The sequence below is a fragment of the Cyrtonyx montezumae genome, unplaced genomic scaffold (assembly GCF_038088225.1).
Source record: "Cyrtonyx montezumae isolate F1298 unplaced genomic scaffold, pur_monq_1.0 scaffold_0, whole genome shotgun sequence".
NCBI classification, from domain to species: Eukaryota; Metazoa; Chordata; class Aves; order Galliformes; family Odontophoridae; genus Cyrtonyx; species Cyrtonyx montezumae.
The window spans coordinates 44,412,819-44,427,726 of NW_027071824.1; the positions used below are offsets into that span (position 1 = coordinate 44,412,819).

The following is a 14,908-nucleotide window of genomic DNA, read 5'->3' on the forward strand; positions in this document are numbered from 1 at the left end:
TTATCTAAAATTGTGTAAAGCAAGAATGCAGACTGTTTGGTTCTGTAAACGTGGGAAGATTCAGCTTCTTCCTCCTTCCTGGATTCTATGGTTTGTAAGAAATGAGTTGCTACTGCTGTAACTCATCTGTTACAGTAAGGAATAAATACAATTTTAAATTCTTATATTAAGTGAATTTCCTTAAGGTGTTGTATGTTTAAGAACCTATGGTTGAGCGTACCACCAGTTAGTGATCTGAAGCCATCTGCACTTCCTCATCTGTCAAAAATAAATTCAGCATCAGTGACCCTGCACTCAGCGCTGAATTTCAGCGTGTCTTGTTCCCTTCGATCTCGCAATGGTTTGTTAGTGTGATGTCGTGACAGTTTTTAAATCCCTCAATGCTGAGAGTTGCAGAAGTGTGATGTATCAGACACTTCCTTAAGTATTAGAGCAGTTCAGACCTTGCAACTCTTAGGGCTGACATTAACAAAAGTGTTACTTTCCAATCAGCTGAGTTCAGCAGAGCAAAGTGAGTTTTGCCTCTTTGACATTTCAGATGTCAGTCTCTGAGCCAGATTTTTGAAAAGCTTCTTCTCCCTTTTTATATATCAGCAACAGAGTCAAGTGAAGAACATGACGGAAATGTTCCTACTTTAAGAGGCTTTTGAGTTTGGTCCAGGAGCATTTTGTTTGGCTTTCTTTGATCTTGATAAACATATATGACAGAAATAACAATTTGGGAGACTGAGGTTATTAATATACTGAAGAAAAAAAGTTACCTATGAATGGCTGCTTTTCATTAAAAAAATCTTTTAAAATAGTACGGTGGATCTTTTCTGATGGGAAATTTTTTCCAGTCTAAAAGGCATATCTGCTGTTGAAAGCCTTTATTTGAATGAAATCCAAACAATTCTAGTTCCTTTTTCAGAAGAAAAGACTCATATCACATGTTAGGTTTCTAGCATGAGTAATTTTTTATGTGAGCCTTATTTTGTCTTTCAGTCACTTGTGTTTTTAGGCTTTGGCAGCCTGTAAAGAATAGCTGAAACCTGCTTCATGGGCAAGACCAAAGTCCTATGTCAAGATGGAAACTACTCTGAAAACTGTGTGATAGTGGAGGTTGCAGTGCAGCTGTGTCTGGGACCTGCTGAACTCACACCAGGGCAACAGGAATAAGTCATAGCTGGGTATTAGAAGGGAAGGAGAATCTTAATGGGAAGGGCATCAGCACTTACAGCAAGGGAGGGAAAACGCAGTGGGACCCATGGTATATGCTATGCAGCTATAGTATAGCAGTAGGGAGGGAAAAGGGACTTGGACACCACATTATGAGTAAATGGGGCTTCATTCCCCTGTTGTGCTTCTGGTGATTTGTGGTAGGTTAACAGAGTTCATACTGCACACTTCAGTGGAGATACAGCTCCTGGAATAGCTCTCTGTATCATTTTCTCTCTTCCATATGCTTTTTTGGCATGTGCTGAGACTTGCACGTTTTTAAACCTTTTCAAAGTCTCCTGCTGCTTTCTTGGTCTTCTGAGCTACCTTGAATGCTCAGGCATGAAAGTAAGGATGAGGGACCACTTCCACGTCTAGTATAACTTTTCCATCAGATTGCAACCTGTAACAGGGCCACACAATATCTGCACGTATTATGTGGTGATCGGCAGCATGACTTGCTGCCCCAGAGCTGAGCGGTCTGGCTAGCCCTCTACTTGTGCCCCAGCACTTCTGGGGTGTGGGAACCACATCTGAGCATGGGAAATGGATCAATTCCTTTGAAGTTAGGCCAAATAATTTTCCTTCCTGTCAGTTTTTTGAAAAATGACAGAGGAAAAAAGAAAAAAAAAGCACTCTTTTGCTTCCTTTAGTACTGCTTGTGGAGTTTTAATCAGTCATGCTTTTTTGGGTGCCTATTTCTTGCCCTGTGATCTGTCATCTAATTCGGTTTTTCATTCCTGTTACAGAAAGATTCTGAAATTTCCAATACTGAACTTCACTTATACCTTTTAGAACAAATATAATTTTTTATAGCAAGCTCTTCTCTCTTCTCTTTGATGCTTCAGACAAGAATGTGTCAGCCTGAGGTAAAAAAATAAAAAAGATCTAAAACCCTTAATCCACAACTGCTGGGTGAACCTTCATCCTTAGCTGACTTCTGGCATATTCTGGTTCAGAAGGTGATTAGAAGAGACATCAGCATGGATTGCAGCAAATATTACAATGAGCATCACCTACGGAAGTCTTTTGGCTGGCCCTGCATACCTTTCCTTGATGAGGCTGATTCCTTGCTGGGGTATTCGCAACAACTCCTTTCCTTGCATTATTTTTCCTTCTCTTTCCTTCCTTCCTTGATCTCTCACATTAACAGTCTTTCTGGCTCTGTTTTACGTTCTCACCTCTTATCAGGGAACTGTTTGAGAAATAAAACTTTCTGTGCTCCAGTCATTCTTATACAGCTGTGTTCTGGACTGTTTTTATTCTGGTTTAAATCCTGTTATTCAGTAGATCTATTTCTAGTAACAGTATTATTTTGGTGCTCCTTCCTTTGAAGTTAGTGATCTCTATGAGTTGATTCTGTTCCTTTTGGAGGCTCACCTTCTGTTGGGTGCCTCAAAGTATGGGCAATAGGTGGTAGAATTATCTGTACCTTAAGCTCTTTATTTTTGGAAACAGTATTCCTCCTAAAATGAATTCTGCCTATTCAGCATTTTACACTTCAGTGTCTCTGTATTCTGTCTCTGCTTGAATTTTTTGTTGCCTCTAACTCCTCTTTTGATAGTATGCCTTCCTTTTTTAGATCTATAACTCTACTTTTCAGAATTTTATTACCAAGCTAATCTCTACATTTAGATGAAAATATGATGTTATAAGGATAGGCAGCAGCAGCAGATACAGTTGCTTGAAACTCAAGGATGATGGTAGTGGTCCTGATCTGGTAATAAAGAAGAAACTTCTTATCCCTTTCTGAGGATCAGGGCTTGCCAACCATTCCAAAGGAAGCGATCTCCAAGTAGAAATGATCCTTTTGCAGCTGGCAGCCCTTAAGTGAGGTTAAAGAGAGGGGGACCCAGGGCCCACTCCTTCTGGTCACACAGATGAATTGCTTGCTCCTTTGCTTCTTTCACCAGGTGTTCAGTCAATGGTTCAGGCCATGACCTAACGGTTCCCATACAGACGTTGCTATTTTTTCCACATTTTACTTGACTCTGAGTTGATGTGAGAAAGCACAATAGGGTCATGGTTAAAAACAGTTTAGTTTCCCCATAAACATGCCTATCATTGTTAAGGTCCATCAGCACTGGGAAGAGGATTCAAGTTCCCTAGCCAACCCAGAAGTGTTAGTTCTTGCTCAAGATAACTCAACTGTAATTAGGAGTCTATTTCTGGGTCCAGGTTTTGACCCTAATTTATAGGGTTCTGGAAGATACATTTGAAAATCTGTCTGGAGGGCAGCAACAAAGTTAAAGGCAATGCATACTATTGAGATGTGAGATATTTTCTCTTAGGCTACTTTATGTGAACATGGAGCAGTGGGAAGTGGATGCATTAAGAGTGTTACAAAATAATTCAGTACTTAAAATAAAATTCTGTATAATCTGTAAGGCAGTTTGAAAAGAGCTGTAAGAAAAATGAGCTCTTGTGATGGTGAGACTTGTTATGCTGGCCTTAAGCCTACTCCTTTGACACTGAGTTTTAGAAAGTACCTAGAACTCTCTGTACTTAGGAGATATATATATATATATATATTGTCCTTGGATATAATTTTAATGTATTTAAAACTCAAGTAAAGTACTTGTGATTTTTTTATCCCTGCAAGAATTTGAGAGAGCTGCCTGGACCTACATCTTTCCGTTGTATTCCTGTAGTGAAGAGTACAGAGATTTGAAGGCTTGTTTTTATGATGTCAGTCTTCATGGACTGTCATGGCCAATTCCTTTGTTATATCAGTTTTTATATCAGTTGTTATATCAGAAAATAACAGTACTTTCACTTTGGAAGTCTTGCTTCATGTTATCACTGCTCTGATGCAGCTATTGCTGTGATGCTTAACTGGTTTATTCTTTCTGTGTTGGGCAGAAACACGAGAGACAGAAGGTATGAGAGAAGAGCAGGGGGAATTAATGCTAGTAAGTAGTGCTGGAAGAGCACTGAGCAATTATGGCTGACTGATACTGCATTGTTTGAAAAATCTGCTAACTATGATTAGCAAGGAGTCACTCACTAAGTTTATAATCTGGACTTTTTGATCCCTTTAAAGCCTGTCCTATTGAGACTGAAGGACAGGTGAAATTATGACTGTTCTCAGGATGAATCAATTTGTTAGTGTTTGCAGAAAATTGAGATGTTTTCTTGGTGATAGCAGTGTAGTAAAATAGCTGAATTTCAGAAAAATCTTTAGCTGTTTTATGTAGATAATCCCTTGATGGAGTACCTGGGTAATTATTTGGTGGTGTAATGATAAAGAGACCCAACGCTATAGAGCTAGAGTTGGATTAATTACTCCCAACTTGCTTTTTGGATGAGACAGTCTTATTCTTGAGGGTTTAATTTTAACGGCATCTGTCAGGAAAGCTGAAATGAGGACAAGAAACTGCTCATCATCAGCTTTGCTGACTACCTGAATTATTTTAGTGTTATACTGCATATTTCTTCTGTAGAATATTCTTCCTGCAGTACCTCGCTACTTCAGCATGCATTTTTGATTGTGAAAATGACTGGTTAATTTGACTGCTGTTTTTGTGAGTTTCATAGAATTGTGGAATAGTTCAGACTGGAAAAGACCTCAAGTCCACCTGTTGCTATAATAACCACAGAAAGCTTGTGTTAGAATATAAAACTAAGCTAAAACTAGGTGTTTTTTTGAATTAAAAATGAAATGGATAGAAGTATTCCTAGCTTTTCTAATAAGATTTATAGTCCTAATAATATTTTGAAAGACTAAATACTTGTACAAGACAAGTTGTCACTAATAAAACACAATATTATAATTTAATTGTAGTGTATTACATTTCCAAGTTAGGTCTCCAATTGGCATGAACTGAGCTTTCACTTTAGTGAGTACATGTGACTCTGTGAAGATGTCAAGGCAGTGGTTCATATTCAAGTCTTATTTTCAAGATTATACTCAGAAATTGATTTTGTTGTTAAAAGATTCTGGAGGAAGTAGGCACAAGTTTTATGGCAAACTGCCACTGAATGTTCATATACAAGGCCTTAATAATTTGACTTTCTAGTATCTTACTGCTAAGGACATTCTGCAGTTTCTTGCATGCATTAACATCTGTATGTGTGTGGTGGGGAGGGAGGGTTTAGACACATCAACTCAGAAGATACGTGGTATCTTGAATATTGCTCAGACTCTGAGATCTGACATGAAGATATCAGAGGTTCGTTGAGAGTGAGATTACTTGCAGGATCATCCCCCTGCTGAACAAAATGGGCAGAAGGCAGCTAGTTTCCAAACTGCAGTTCCATGCTGCTGCGTGAACCATTCAAGGTAGCACGCAGTGGCAGCGGTGCTTGACTGTTTCTATGATGGCCTTGCCCAAGCTTCAGGCCAACTGCACTGATTGTAGGTTTGCTTGGCTCTTTTGAAGAAATCATATAAGAAGAGCTTTATTCTGTTGTTAGCTGAAGGCCCTTTTGCACACTTGCATCTCCTCAGGCACAGATGGACTCTGGTTTTCATGTGCCAAGATGGACAGTATGGGAGATTCCATTTCCTCAGATCCTATAGTTATTACTGCATTCTAGAGACCTATAGCAGTGCTTCTTTTTTTTCTGTTAAAGAAATACTCTTGCATCCAGCTGCCTGTTTTTACTTCATCTAAAGTTATGCTTTTCAGCCATCTACTTTAAAGCTATTTTCTTTGTAAAGCCAGAGATGTAGTATGCTGTCTGGAAGATAGTACTTGATTTATGTGGTGTGAGGGACTGTGCTGAAGTGAAAGACTTTTGTTCCCAAATCAGAGCTTTTGTTACACAGGTAGAAGAACTGATAGCACCAGAGTAAGAAATAAACTATAAATTCAATAGACACAATTCTCCTTTACATTATTTTAACTTACTGCTCCAAAAATACCTTAGTTGGCTAAAAACACCTGATCTATTGCACATCTTTAGCAGCATTTTGTGTGTTAAGAACAGTGCTCCTTTTTTTCTTTTCTTTTTTGTGGGTTTTGCAAGCATTGTCAAGGGGAGAAGGGAAGTCAGAGTGTGAATATTACCTGTGTAACTGTCTGCTGCCTGAGTCACAGATGCTTGCTGCAAGGACCCACCATTAATACTGGGATTTTCTATGCCACTTGGGATGATGAAGTGTAAGGAAGGTGAGATGATGGGACAGGGATTGTATTTTGATTTTTGGGAAGCTGCAGTAGAACAAGGGAAGAGTGGCCAATGGACTCAGGGCTTTCAAGCTCATTTATAGTTCAGTGTAGATTTAAGAGCTAATGCAACTGCTGATGGTCCTGTTAGTACTCACCACGCAAAGGCACAAAATTCTGAGCTACATAACTCATGAGCTTTTATCACTTGCAAGCAAGGTCCTCACATTTTAATGCCCATGTGGTAAAACAGTTTCTATTTGCATGATTAACGCTATCTGCAGACAATGTAATGTTTGACCTTTAACAAATTCTAGAACTTACACTTCCCAGCAGCATTTATTCTAAAAAGCTGCTTTGTCCACCTGTCAGCATTGCACAGTTGTTGCTTATTTTAACAAGAGTTAATTAAGTTGATGGCATGTTGATGAACGCATTAGAAAAACATAGACATTGGGAAAGTGTTATTGAATTGTGTGTCAACTTTGTGCTTCTGTTGGTTGTTGGTTAAAACAAATGTTCAGCCCTTGGTTACCTTCTTTCTATTACCATTTTCCTGTTGGTTTTTTTTCTTCATTAATATCTTTCTGTGCTTAAAATACTTAGGCATGTGATTTGGATTGTTGTCTGAAAGCTTTTGATGTCAGGACTGCGTTCTTGTTGGTTTCACAGAGTGCTGAGCATCCTAAGACCTTTGACTCTATTTTTAGAATCGTCATTTTGTAGAAACAATCTCCTTGTGGATTTACCAGAATTTATAGATTTATTTACCAAATATGTATGGAAAAAGTTGGCTAGCACACTTGGTCAGAGAACTTATTTGACTCAAAGAGCTGTTTTTTGGGTTGACTGGAGATTTGAGAGCAAGTGGTAGGAGGACGAAGTATTTGTGGAAGAGATGAAAGTCAGCTCCTGCAGTTCTGGCTGCCTTCTCCAGGACAAGTGTAACTGTGAATCAGGTGCTATAGCCCTGTGTGATGCCGGCTGCCTCCCTCCTTGATGTGTCAGTGTCAGGCCAGATCACAGGAGAAGACTGGAAGTAAGGATCTGTGTCCTTATATGACACTGAGAATCAAGCGGGGTTGGGAACAAAATCCAGGTTGCTGACAGCACGTTTAACATTTGAGGCATCTTTTTTTCCATCCTGGCATTCTGAAGCATAGTGGCAGAAACTTTAAAATGTATATTGTGGTTTTTGTCATTAGTCCCTTTGCTTTGTCAGAATGCTGAATTTAATTCAAACCCCAGAAGTTCAGTAGATGAGGAAGTGAGGGCCAGCACAGACTGAAAAACAGTCTGTATTCCACCAAAGCAGCTGATTATACCTACTGGAACAGTTCAGTAACAGGAGTGCTATAAAAAACAGATTTGAAAAACTTAGAAAATACATTTCTGTTTGCATTACATTTTCAGCCTCAACTGTGTATGATCTAGCTTCAAGTAACTGGAAGGTGCATTAGTGCAGGAAGCATCACTCTTAGCTCAAAAGGAGCACTGCCTTAAAGGAAGCAAGCATGCCTGGTCAAGGATGGGACTCATTTGGTTGCTTTGGTAGTGGCAAACACAGTGTTCTTCTCACGTGCATCATCAGTAATGCGATGTGACAGTCAGTTTGTGGCCACAATGAGATGTCAGCAGAGGAATCCTATCAAAGGTGGAGGGTTTGTAACATTTAGTGAATCTGAGGATACTTTAAAGTACACAGCAGGAACATTTGCTACAGCTCATTTGCTTCAGATACAAGCCCCAAATTGGATGCAGCCCCTGATAGCTGTGCTCTCTTCCTAGAGGTGTTATAGTGTTTGTAACATGGAATTGTAATGTTCTCATAGGTTTGTGCTGCTCTTTGATGCTTCGTATTACCTTAGCTTTTCTTCTGTGTTTTAAGATACAGGGATTTCACTGCTCTTCACTGTTGTGAAGGACGTTTCTCTGCTTCTGAAGTCCTTCAGTTACATTGTATACAAATGATGTTCGATAAATGTTTTTTCAGCATTGTCATGCAACAGATTTTAATTTTTCTTAGTTCAGAGAAGGCATATGTCCAGGAGCCTCGTTGTACAACCTTCCCCTGGGATGTAGGAAAACCAGATTTTAACTCTCTTGACATGGAAGACAAAAAGACAAATACGGGCATACCAAGTTGCCTCAGAGGTTCATTTTGTATTCATCTCCTGTTGTGTTTCAGACAGGGCCAGTAATAGAAGAATAAGCTATAAGCAGCTCAGGAATAGAATGGTGCTTCTGTCTTCAGTTTTTTGATGCCTGCATCTTTGTGTTTTGTAGTGTTTGATGTACTTTTTGTTACATAAATTCATCTAATGTTAGATCAGATCTGTCATGTCTCAGAAGATAGACTCAACTCCTTTCATAAGATAAAAAGGGAAATACTTACGCAAAGCTGCAGCTGGTGATGTTTTGAGGCTGGTTCCAGGCTAGATTAGCAGCAACCTTTGCCTTTTGGAATGTGCAAAATCAGAGCTCAAGACTCCGCTTCCCTGAGCAGAAGGATCAGAGTTGTGCAGAGTAAGTAAATGGAGAGTGTGATGGGCGGTTTCTAAAAGAAGTGGCATAACTTGGGAGAGGATTCATAGTTGAAAAGCCTGAAAAACCACAGACACCTTTCTTAAGTTTGCAGACAGCCAGAGATTACATTTACACCTTCTGTTGACCACTGAGTTTTCTCTGAGGAGCTCGTTGAAAGGTGTGTTACATGGAGAGGTGAATCCCTGTGAGAGCCTGGAACTTGAAGCCAGACAATTCATTTATTTTCCCTTCAGCTTCTTTGGTTCCATTTACTCTGAACAAGGTGACAACTGAGCAGGGTCACATATTCTTTCCCACGCAGCAAATTCTCTTCTTTTCTTGATGGAGGGATTGGCCATGTTTCTAATGTAAAATTTGACTTTGTGTGTGAACTTCCAGCTGTGTTGGCAGAACCTTCCAGATGAATCCACGCACTCTCCCACAGCGTGTTCACTGACATGTCTGTCACTGTGGCCTGAACCCAAGGGCCTGGACGATCTCTGCCTTCTGATCCATTGTGGCTGTGTTGTGAGGCTGCCTGCAGATTGCCTAGCATCGTGTGACTCGCTGTGCATGACCACTTCTTTTTTTTAATGCTTCACATTGCTCAGTGCAGCTAGAACTAAGCCCTTGATAATGTTTTCATTATTGTGTTCCCCGTGGGACATTGGGTGTCAGCAAATTGCAAAGTGAGCTGCACCAAGAGAGGAATTTTGGAATACTTGCAGAATTTGAAGAGAGACCTGGACTCCCTGGGATTTGCTGCATTTGGGAAGCGCTTACTCATGTTGGCTGAAAGCCTTTCTTCCCCAGCAACACTGTTCTCCTCTTTTTGTCACATAACCTTCCTCCGCTATCTCCACAAAATGGCTTTCATGCAATCTGGCATGTCAGCTGTTGCCTTTGTGCATTGTATTGGGGGTGGGATCAAGTATTGTAAGCTCTTCAGCCCTGGTGCATTGTAATACATCGTGAATGCTGATAGTGCTCTCATTAAGGAAAAAGAAAAAAAAGCAACCAAACAAACTCACAATTAACAATAACTAAGCAGATTTGGGAACAGTGAGTTTCCAGAAGTAGTTCCACTTTAAAGAAGATTTTCTTTCCCTTTTTAAAGCTGTTCACCTTGGTATTTTCATTTCAGAAAACTGCATTGTTAGGAAACAGACTCGTGTAGATCTTTAGTATTGCATGATTTATCTTCAAAAAGCCAATCGGTGCTTGGATGCAAGTTAATCTGCCTCACAAGTGTAATTCACAACCCTTGTGTTAGAAGTAGCAGCAAGCAACCACACCACAGAACCACATCCTAAGAATGAGAAGGACTGGCCTGTACATCTGTCCTTTATGCTTCTATTTTGAGAGGCTTTTTCCGCTAACCCATTGTGTCAGTGTGAATGCTGTGCAGAGTACCATCCACTGCAGCAGAGCTCCTCCAGGGAGAGAGCTTAATCAACCCTGGGGTGAGTTCTTAAACAGGGAAGGTGACAGACTGTGGAAAACGAAGCGAAGATGTGAAATATTTGAAAATAGGAATGTGACTCTATCTCCTGGAGAGGAGCAATTCTATTACACGCTGTAAGGCATAAACAGAATTCTGTTACACATTGTGAGGCATAAATAGAACATCCATCTTGACCCTCCCTTACTGCAACGAGTAGTTAGAAAATCAAACACGGGTGCACTCTCTAAATTAGAACAACAACAACAGAAAACATAATGAAGCACCAGTGATGTAAAAATTAAGATTTTACAGCTCCGGCTGTAATTAGCAAACTGTCAGACTGCATTATCATTCGGAAGCAGAAGGGAGGAAATAGAAAAGTGAATGCCAGAGAGCTAAAAACTGAAGTCACCGCCCAGACTGACCTCTAAACGTCTGTTTTTCATTGACAGGTTGATGACGCCAGGCAGTGAGATTCGATTTGTCCATAAGCACATGGGCCTGGTGCCAGGCTGGGGAGGAGCTGCCAGGCTGGTGCGAATCGTTGGCAGCAGAGCTGCCCTCCAGCTGCTGAGCGGGGCTGACCAGGTGGACCCTGAAAGAGCACTGCACCTCGGGCTGTCAGAGGGGACCTTGTCTTCTTCAGATGAAACTGTATCCCTCGAAGAAGCTCGAGCCTGGCTGAGTCAGTACACAGAAGGTCCAGCTAGTGTGATTCAGGCTGTGAAAAAGGTGGTCACAGCTGGAAGAGAGCTGCCACTGGAAGCTGCCTTAAGGACAGAGAAGGATGTTTTTGGAACTGTGTGGGGTGGGCCTGCCAATTTGGAGGCATTGGCTAAAAGACAAAAGCATAAATGATGGTCAATACGTAATAAATAGTTGATTTTTTTACACAAGAAGCTTTCACCAAAGCAGAAAATAGATTGAATTGTTTAATGCCATTGTAAAGAAACAAGTTCTTAACATTCCTGTCATTCATGTCTGGCAGACGTATTTGGTGTGCAACCACAGAGTAATCCCCAGCAGATCCTTTACTGTTCTAATCACCCACTGAATGGAGATTAGTGATATTCCTATGTAAAGGTAAATACCATGCTTAGAACACAATATAATTATTTTGGAATGAGGCTGAAGATTAGTTTCTTTGGAGTAATTTTGTTTTTTTCTAACTGGTATGGAAATGAATTGCGAGAGAGAAGAGGCTTCTTTATTTACAGAACAGGTGCACCCAAAGCTATAAACGCTGAATTCCCCAACATGTGGCCAGTGCCTTAAAGCAGCTTTGAAGGTATGATAATCGGTGAGAGTATAGTTCTTTCATCTTAAGTCAGTTGGTATGATTGCTCAGAAAGTACACAAGGATATGTTACATTTTAGAGGTGATTTTTACAGAAATAGTTTGAATTCACTGGAGATCTTGTAGCCCTTGTTTGCTGTTGTGGATCCAGATCTTTAAGAGCATTTAGTGGTCTCAGCTTTGGACACCAGCTACCAACAGCCTGGGTCTGTGCTGCTGGGCACACGCAAAGCTGCTGACCTCATTCTTCACTTTGAATCTTCTTGAAATTTTAGAAGACCATTTAGCTCCCAAATAAGACTTTTTTGAATGAATGCTCTCAGTACTTCAGCTTTCTTGGGAGACTTATCTGAAAAGACTTGTCTTCCTTTTACTAGTAGTGCATATTTGGGCTGTGAAAGTCCAGACCACTTGAAACTCAATAACTATGTGAATGGGAACTGTTAGGTCATGGCCTGAACCAGTGATTGAGCACCTGCTGAAGGGACATAGCCAGCCTAGGGAGCACAGGTGGAAGCAATTCCCTGGTGCAACCAGGAGGAGCAAACCCACGTCTACCATTCCCTAACCTCATTTGAGGGCTGGAAGACAAAAGGAAGCATTTCTACTTGGAGATTGCCTCCTTTGGGAGCTTCCTGATCTTTGGGAAGGGGTAAGCCATTCCTTTATGACCAGATTGTGTCCGTTGCCTTCCTTGGATGATTCAAAGCTGGTTAAAGGCAACCACCGTCTCCTGTTCTTACACCATGCTAGTGACTGTGCGAATAACTCGATAACTCATCAGGGAGACTTTTCCCTTTAGAAATGAGGATGATTAGGTGATTTTTTTAAATAGCTGTGAATGTTACTTAGAACCCAAGAAAGACCATTTATATATATATATTTTTTTTGTATCCACGTGTCAGGCTGTAAGGCAGCCCATAGGACATTCTGTGAGAGGAGTGATACAAATGAGAAAGGTAGGAAATGGCGGCAGAGACACTGCATCTGTTTTATGTATGCGGTTTGAACTAGACCTGTGCTGTCAATCAGGGAAACTAGATATGTACATCTACAGGACTCATCTTTCCAGTTTGATTTGTAGTTGTGGAGCTTCTCATTTCAGCAAACGCATTTGTCTAGCAATCCTCGGTGTCTGTTTCTAAGAACAGGACAAGTAATTAATTAGTGCTAGGAACAGCCAAGACATTCCAGAGAAGGTTACAGGAAACTCATTCTGTCCTCTTGGAATCACAGATACGCTGAACGCTACTGTAGGAGATTCTCATAATTACAGGTGTTTGTTTTGATCAAAGAGTATTAGGCTGTTCACAACATCTGTTATTCTTTTCCATTTTAAAAATAAGGGCAGCCCTCATTATGAAAATCGGACCAACTAAATTACTGAGTGCTATCATGAGGGCTCCAGACTAAGATGAGATGGAATCCTATTTTAGCAATTTCAGACCTAAGTGGTCAATTTCAGAGCACTTGCTCATTGCCCTGAAGTACCAAATACCTGTAGCCAGCAGCTGATAGGCATTCATATTTGCTTTAAATTTATTAAAGACTACGTGCTGCTTCTCCTTTAGGAATGATCTAAAACTGAACAGGCACTAAACACACAAATTGATCCTCCCAGTCTCCTAATTAAAAGGAGTACTAGCTCTTGTGTTTTCTAGGGGCTAGTATGCCAGCTCCCTCCTCAGCAAACAAGGTTTTGTATTCCACTGTTGAAATGCCTCTTATTTCTTGCCTCTGTGTATATAATATAGTATGTATACATACTTATCAAATGAACAGCCCAGGTAAGCTAGGCGTTCTTGCTGAACACCTACTTCCTTAAAGAAAAATAGATGTGGCGGGGCTGTAGCTTGGCTAAAATAGACACAGTGGTTTCCTACTGAAGGTAATGGTTTAAATATAAGGTGGGAATTACTGGCTGCTACTCCTTCCTAGCGAGAGCTGGGGAGAGCATTCGCTGCTCTGATGATTAGCTGTTAAGCTCCTATCAGCCTTACTTTAATTTTATTAATTCACAGCTGCAGTCAACCCTGCGGAGTCAAAAACTAAGACGGATGTTTGGCCTGGTCTGTTTCTGCTTTGATCAAAAACCCCAGTGGATAATCACTGGTAAAATTCATTGTATATATGGTGGGGTTTTTTGTTTTTTACTGAAACTCCTCGAACTAGGTATATAGCAGGTCCTGTACTTTGCTTCAACAGCACATGCCCTCACACTAAGTGAAATGCATGCAGATACTGGAAGGGTTCTTTCTCACTCTTTTATAGCACAAAGTTGACTTCGATTAGAGCTAGCATATGGTAACTCAGAACAGAAAGGTGACAGCTAACAAATGAAAGAAGAAAGCACTCCCAACACTTTCCTTCCAAAGGTCACATTGCTGGCTTAGTTCTTTATGGATCTGGAAGGTGAAAATCTGTGACTCAGACTACCCCTTCCTAGCTGAGAAAGCAAGAAATATTCTTTCATCTATCTCAGTCTCCTATGCAGTTTCTGTTGTTTGCTGACCCGCCGTCTCACCTGTGGGCAGAGAAATCAGAAATGGGCACACCACTGCCCAAGAAAACACGTCAGCTTTTGTTTGTGTAAGAATATTTTAGAAACCTAAATCCACCATTCTTAAAAACCAGCCCATTCAATTCTCTTCAAATGATTGCATACCTACAGCACCTTTTTGTTTGATGGCTGGAAAAACTCGGGAATCAGCTATCAGCCTTTTCTATTCAGGGACACACTCACCAAGAACCAGGGTTTAATTTGCTTTATTTTAAAGGCTGAGCCCAACGAACAAATGTTTCTTTTTTTTAAAAATGAGAAACAACTGCTATAATAAAAACAAGTTGTACTTAAGATCTGGCTTGTACACTTCTCTAATAATCACTCTGTAGTAACTGGGGCCAATTCGTGAGGCGCATTTCAAATTCAAGTCCCAAATTAGCTCATCATTGCAGCTAGGAAGCTTTGCTATGACAAACAGATAACAGCAATCTAGTCCTTAACGTGTCTTCTGTATTTAAGGTCAAGCATGATTACTTTTGGTCTTATCTCTCAACAGTGCTGCTGCTAGTAAGACTGTGTAATTCTTTGGCCCACCACAATGGTGAAGTGAGTTGGTCAGCACTTCAGATGAGAAGAGCGAAGCCTGCATAAGCAGTAAGCCTGTTACTTGTGATTCTTTGCAAGAAAGACACGCTCCTCCTGTATCAGTGTTCTGCTTGAAATACAGTCAAGAACATAAGAACTTAAAACTTTGGTGAATGAAGGAAGCTGCTTTATGATAGTCATCTTAAAGTTCCTCCAATTAAGTTCAATGAAATTGGAGACGTATC

The 14,908-nt window shown here is 40.4% G+C and overlaps 1 protein-coding gene across 1 annotated transcript in view; it reads left to right on the forward strand.

Annotated features, from left to right (window-relative positions):
• The window catches only part of ECHDC1 (ethylmalonyl-CoA decarboxylase 1), a 28,034-nt gene extending 16,266 nt beyond the window's left edge, over positions 1-11,768 (forward strand). The window contains exon 5 of the mRNA XM_065734300.1: positions 10,731-11,768. Coding sequence (XP_065590372.1) covers positions 10,731-11,136 — 406 coding nt within the window. The 3' untranslated portion in view covers positions 11,137-11,768. The remainder of the gene's footprint in view (positions 1-10,730) is intronic.
• The last annotated feature ends 3,140 nt before the right edge of the window (positions 11,769-14,908 follow it).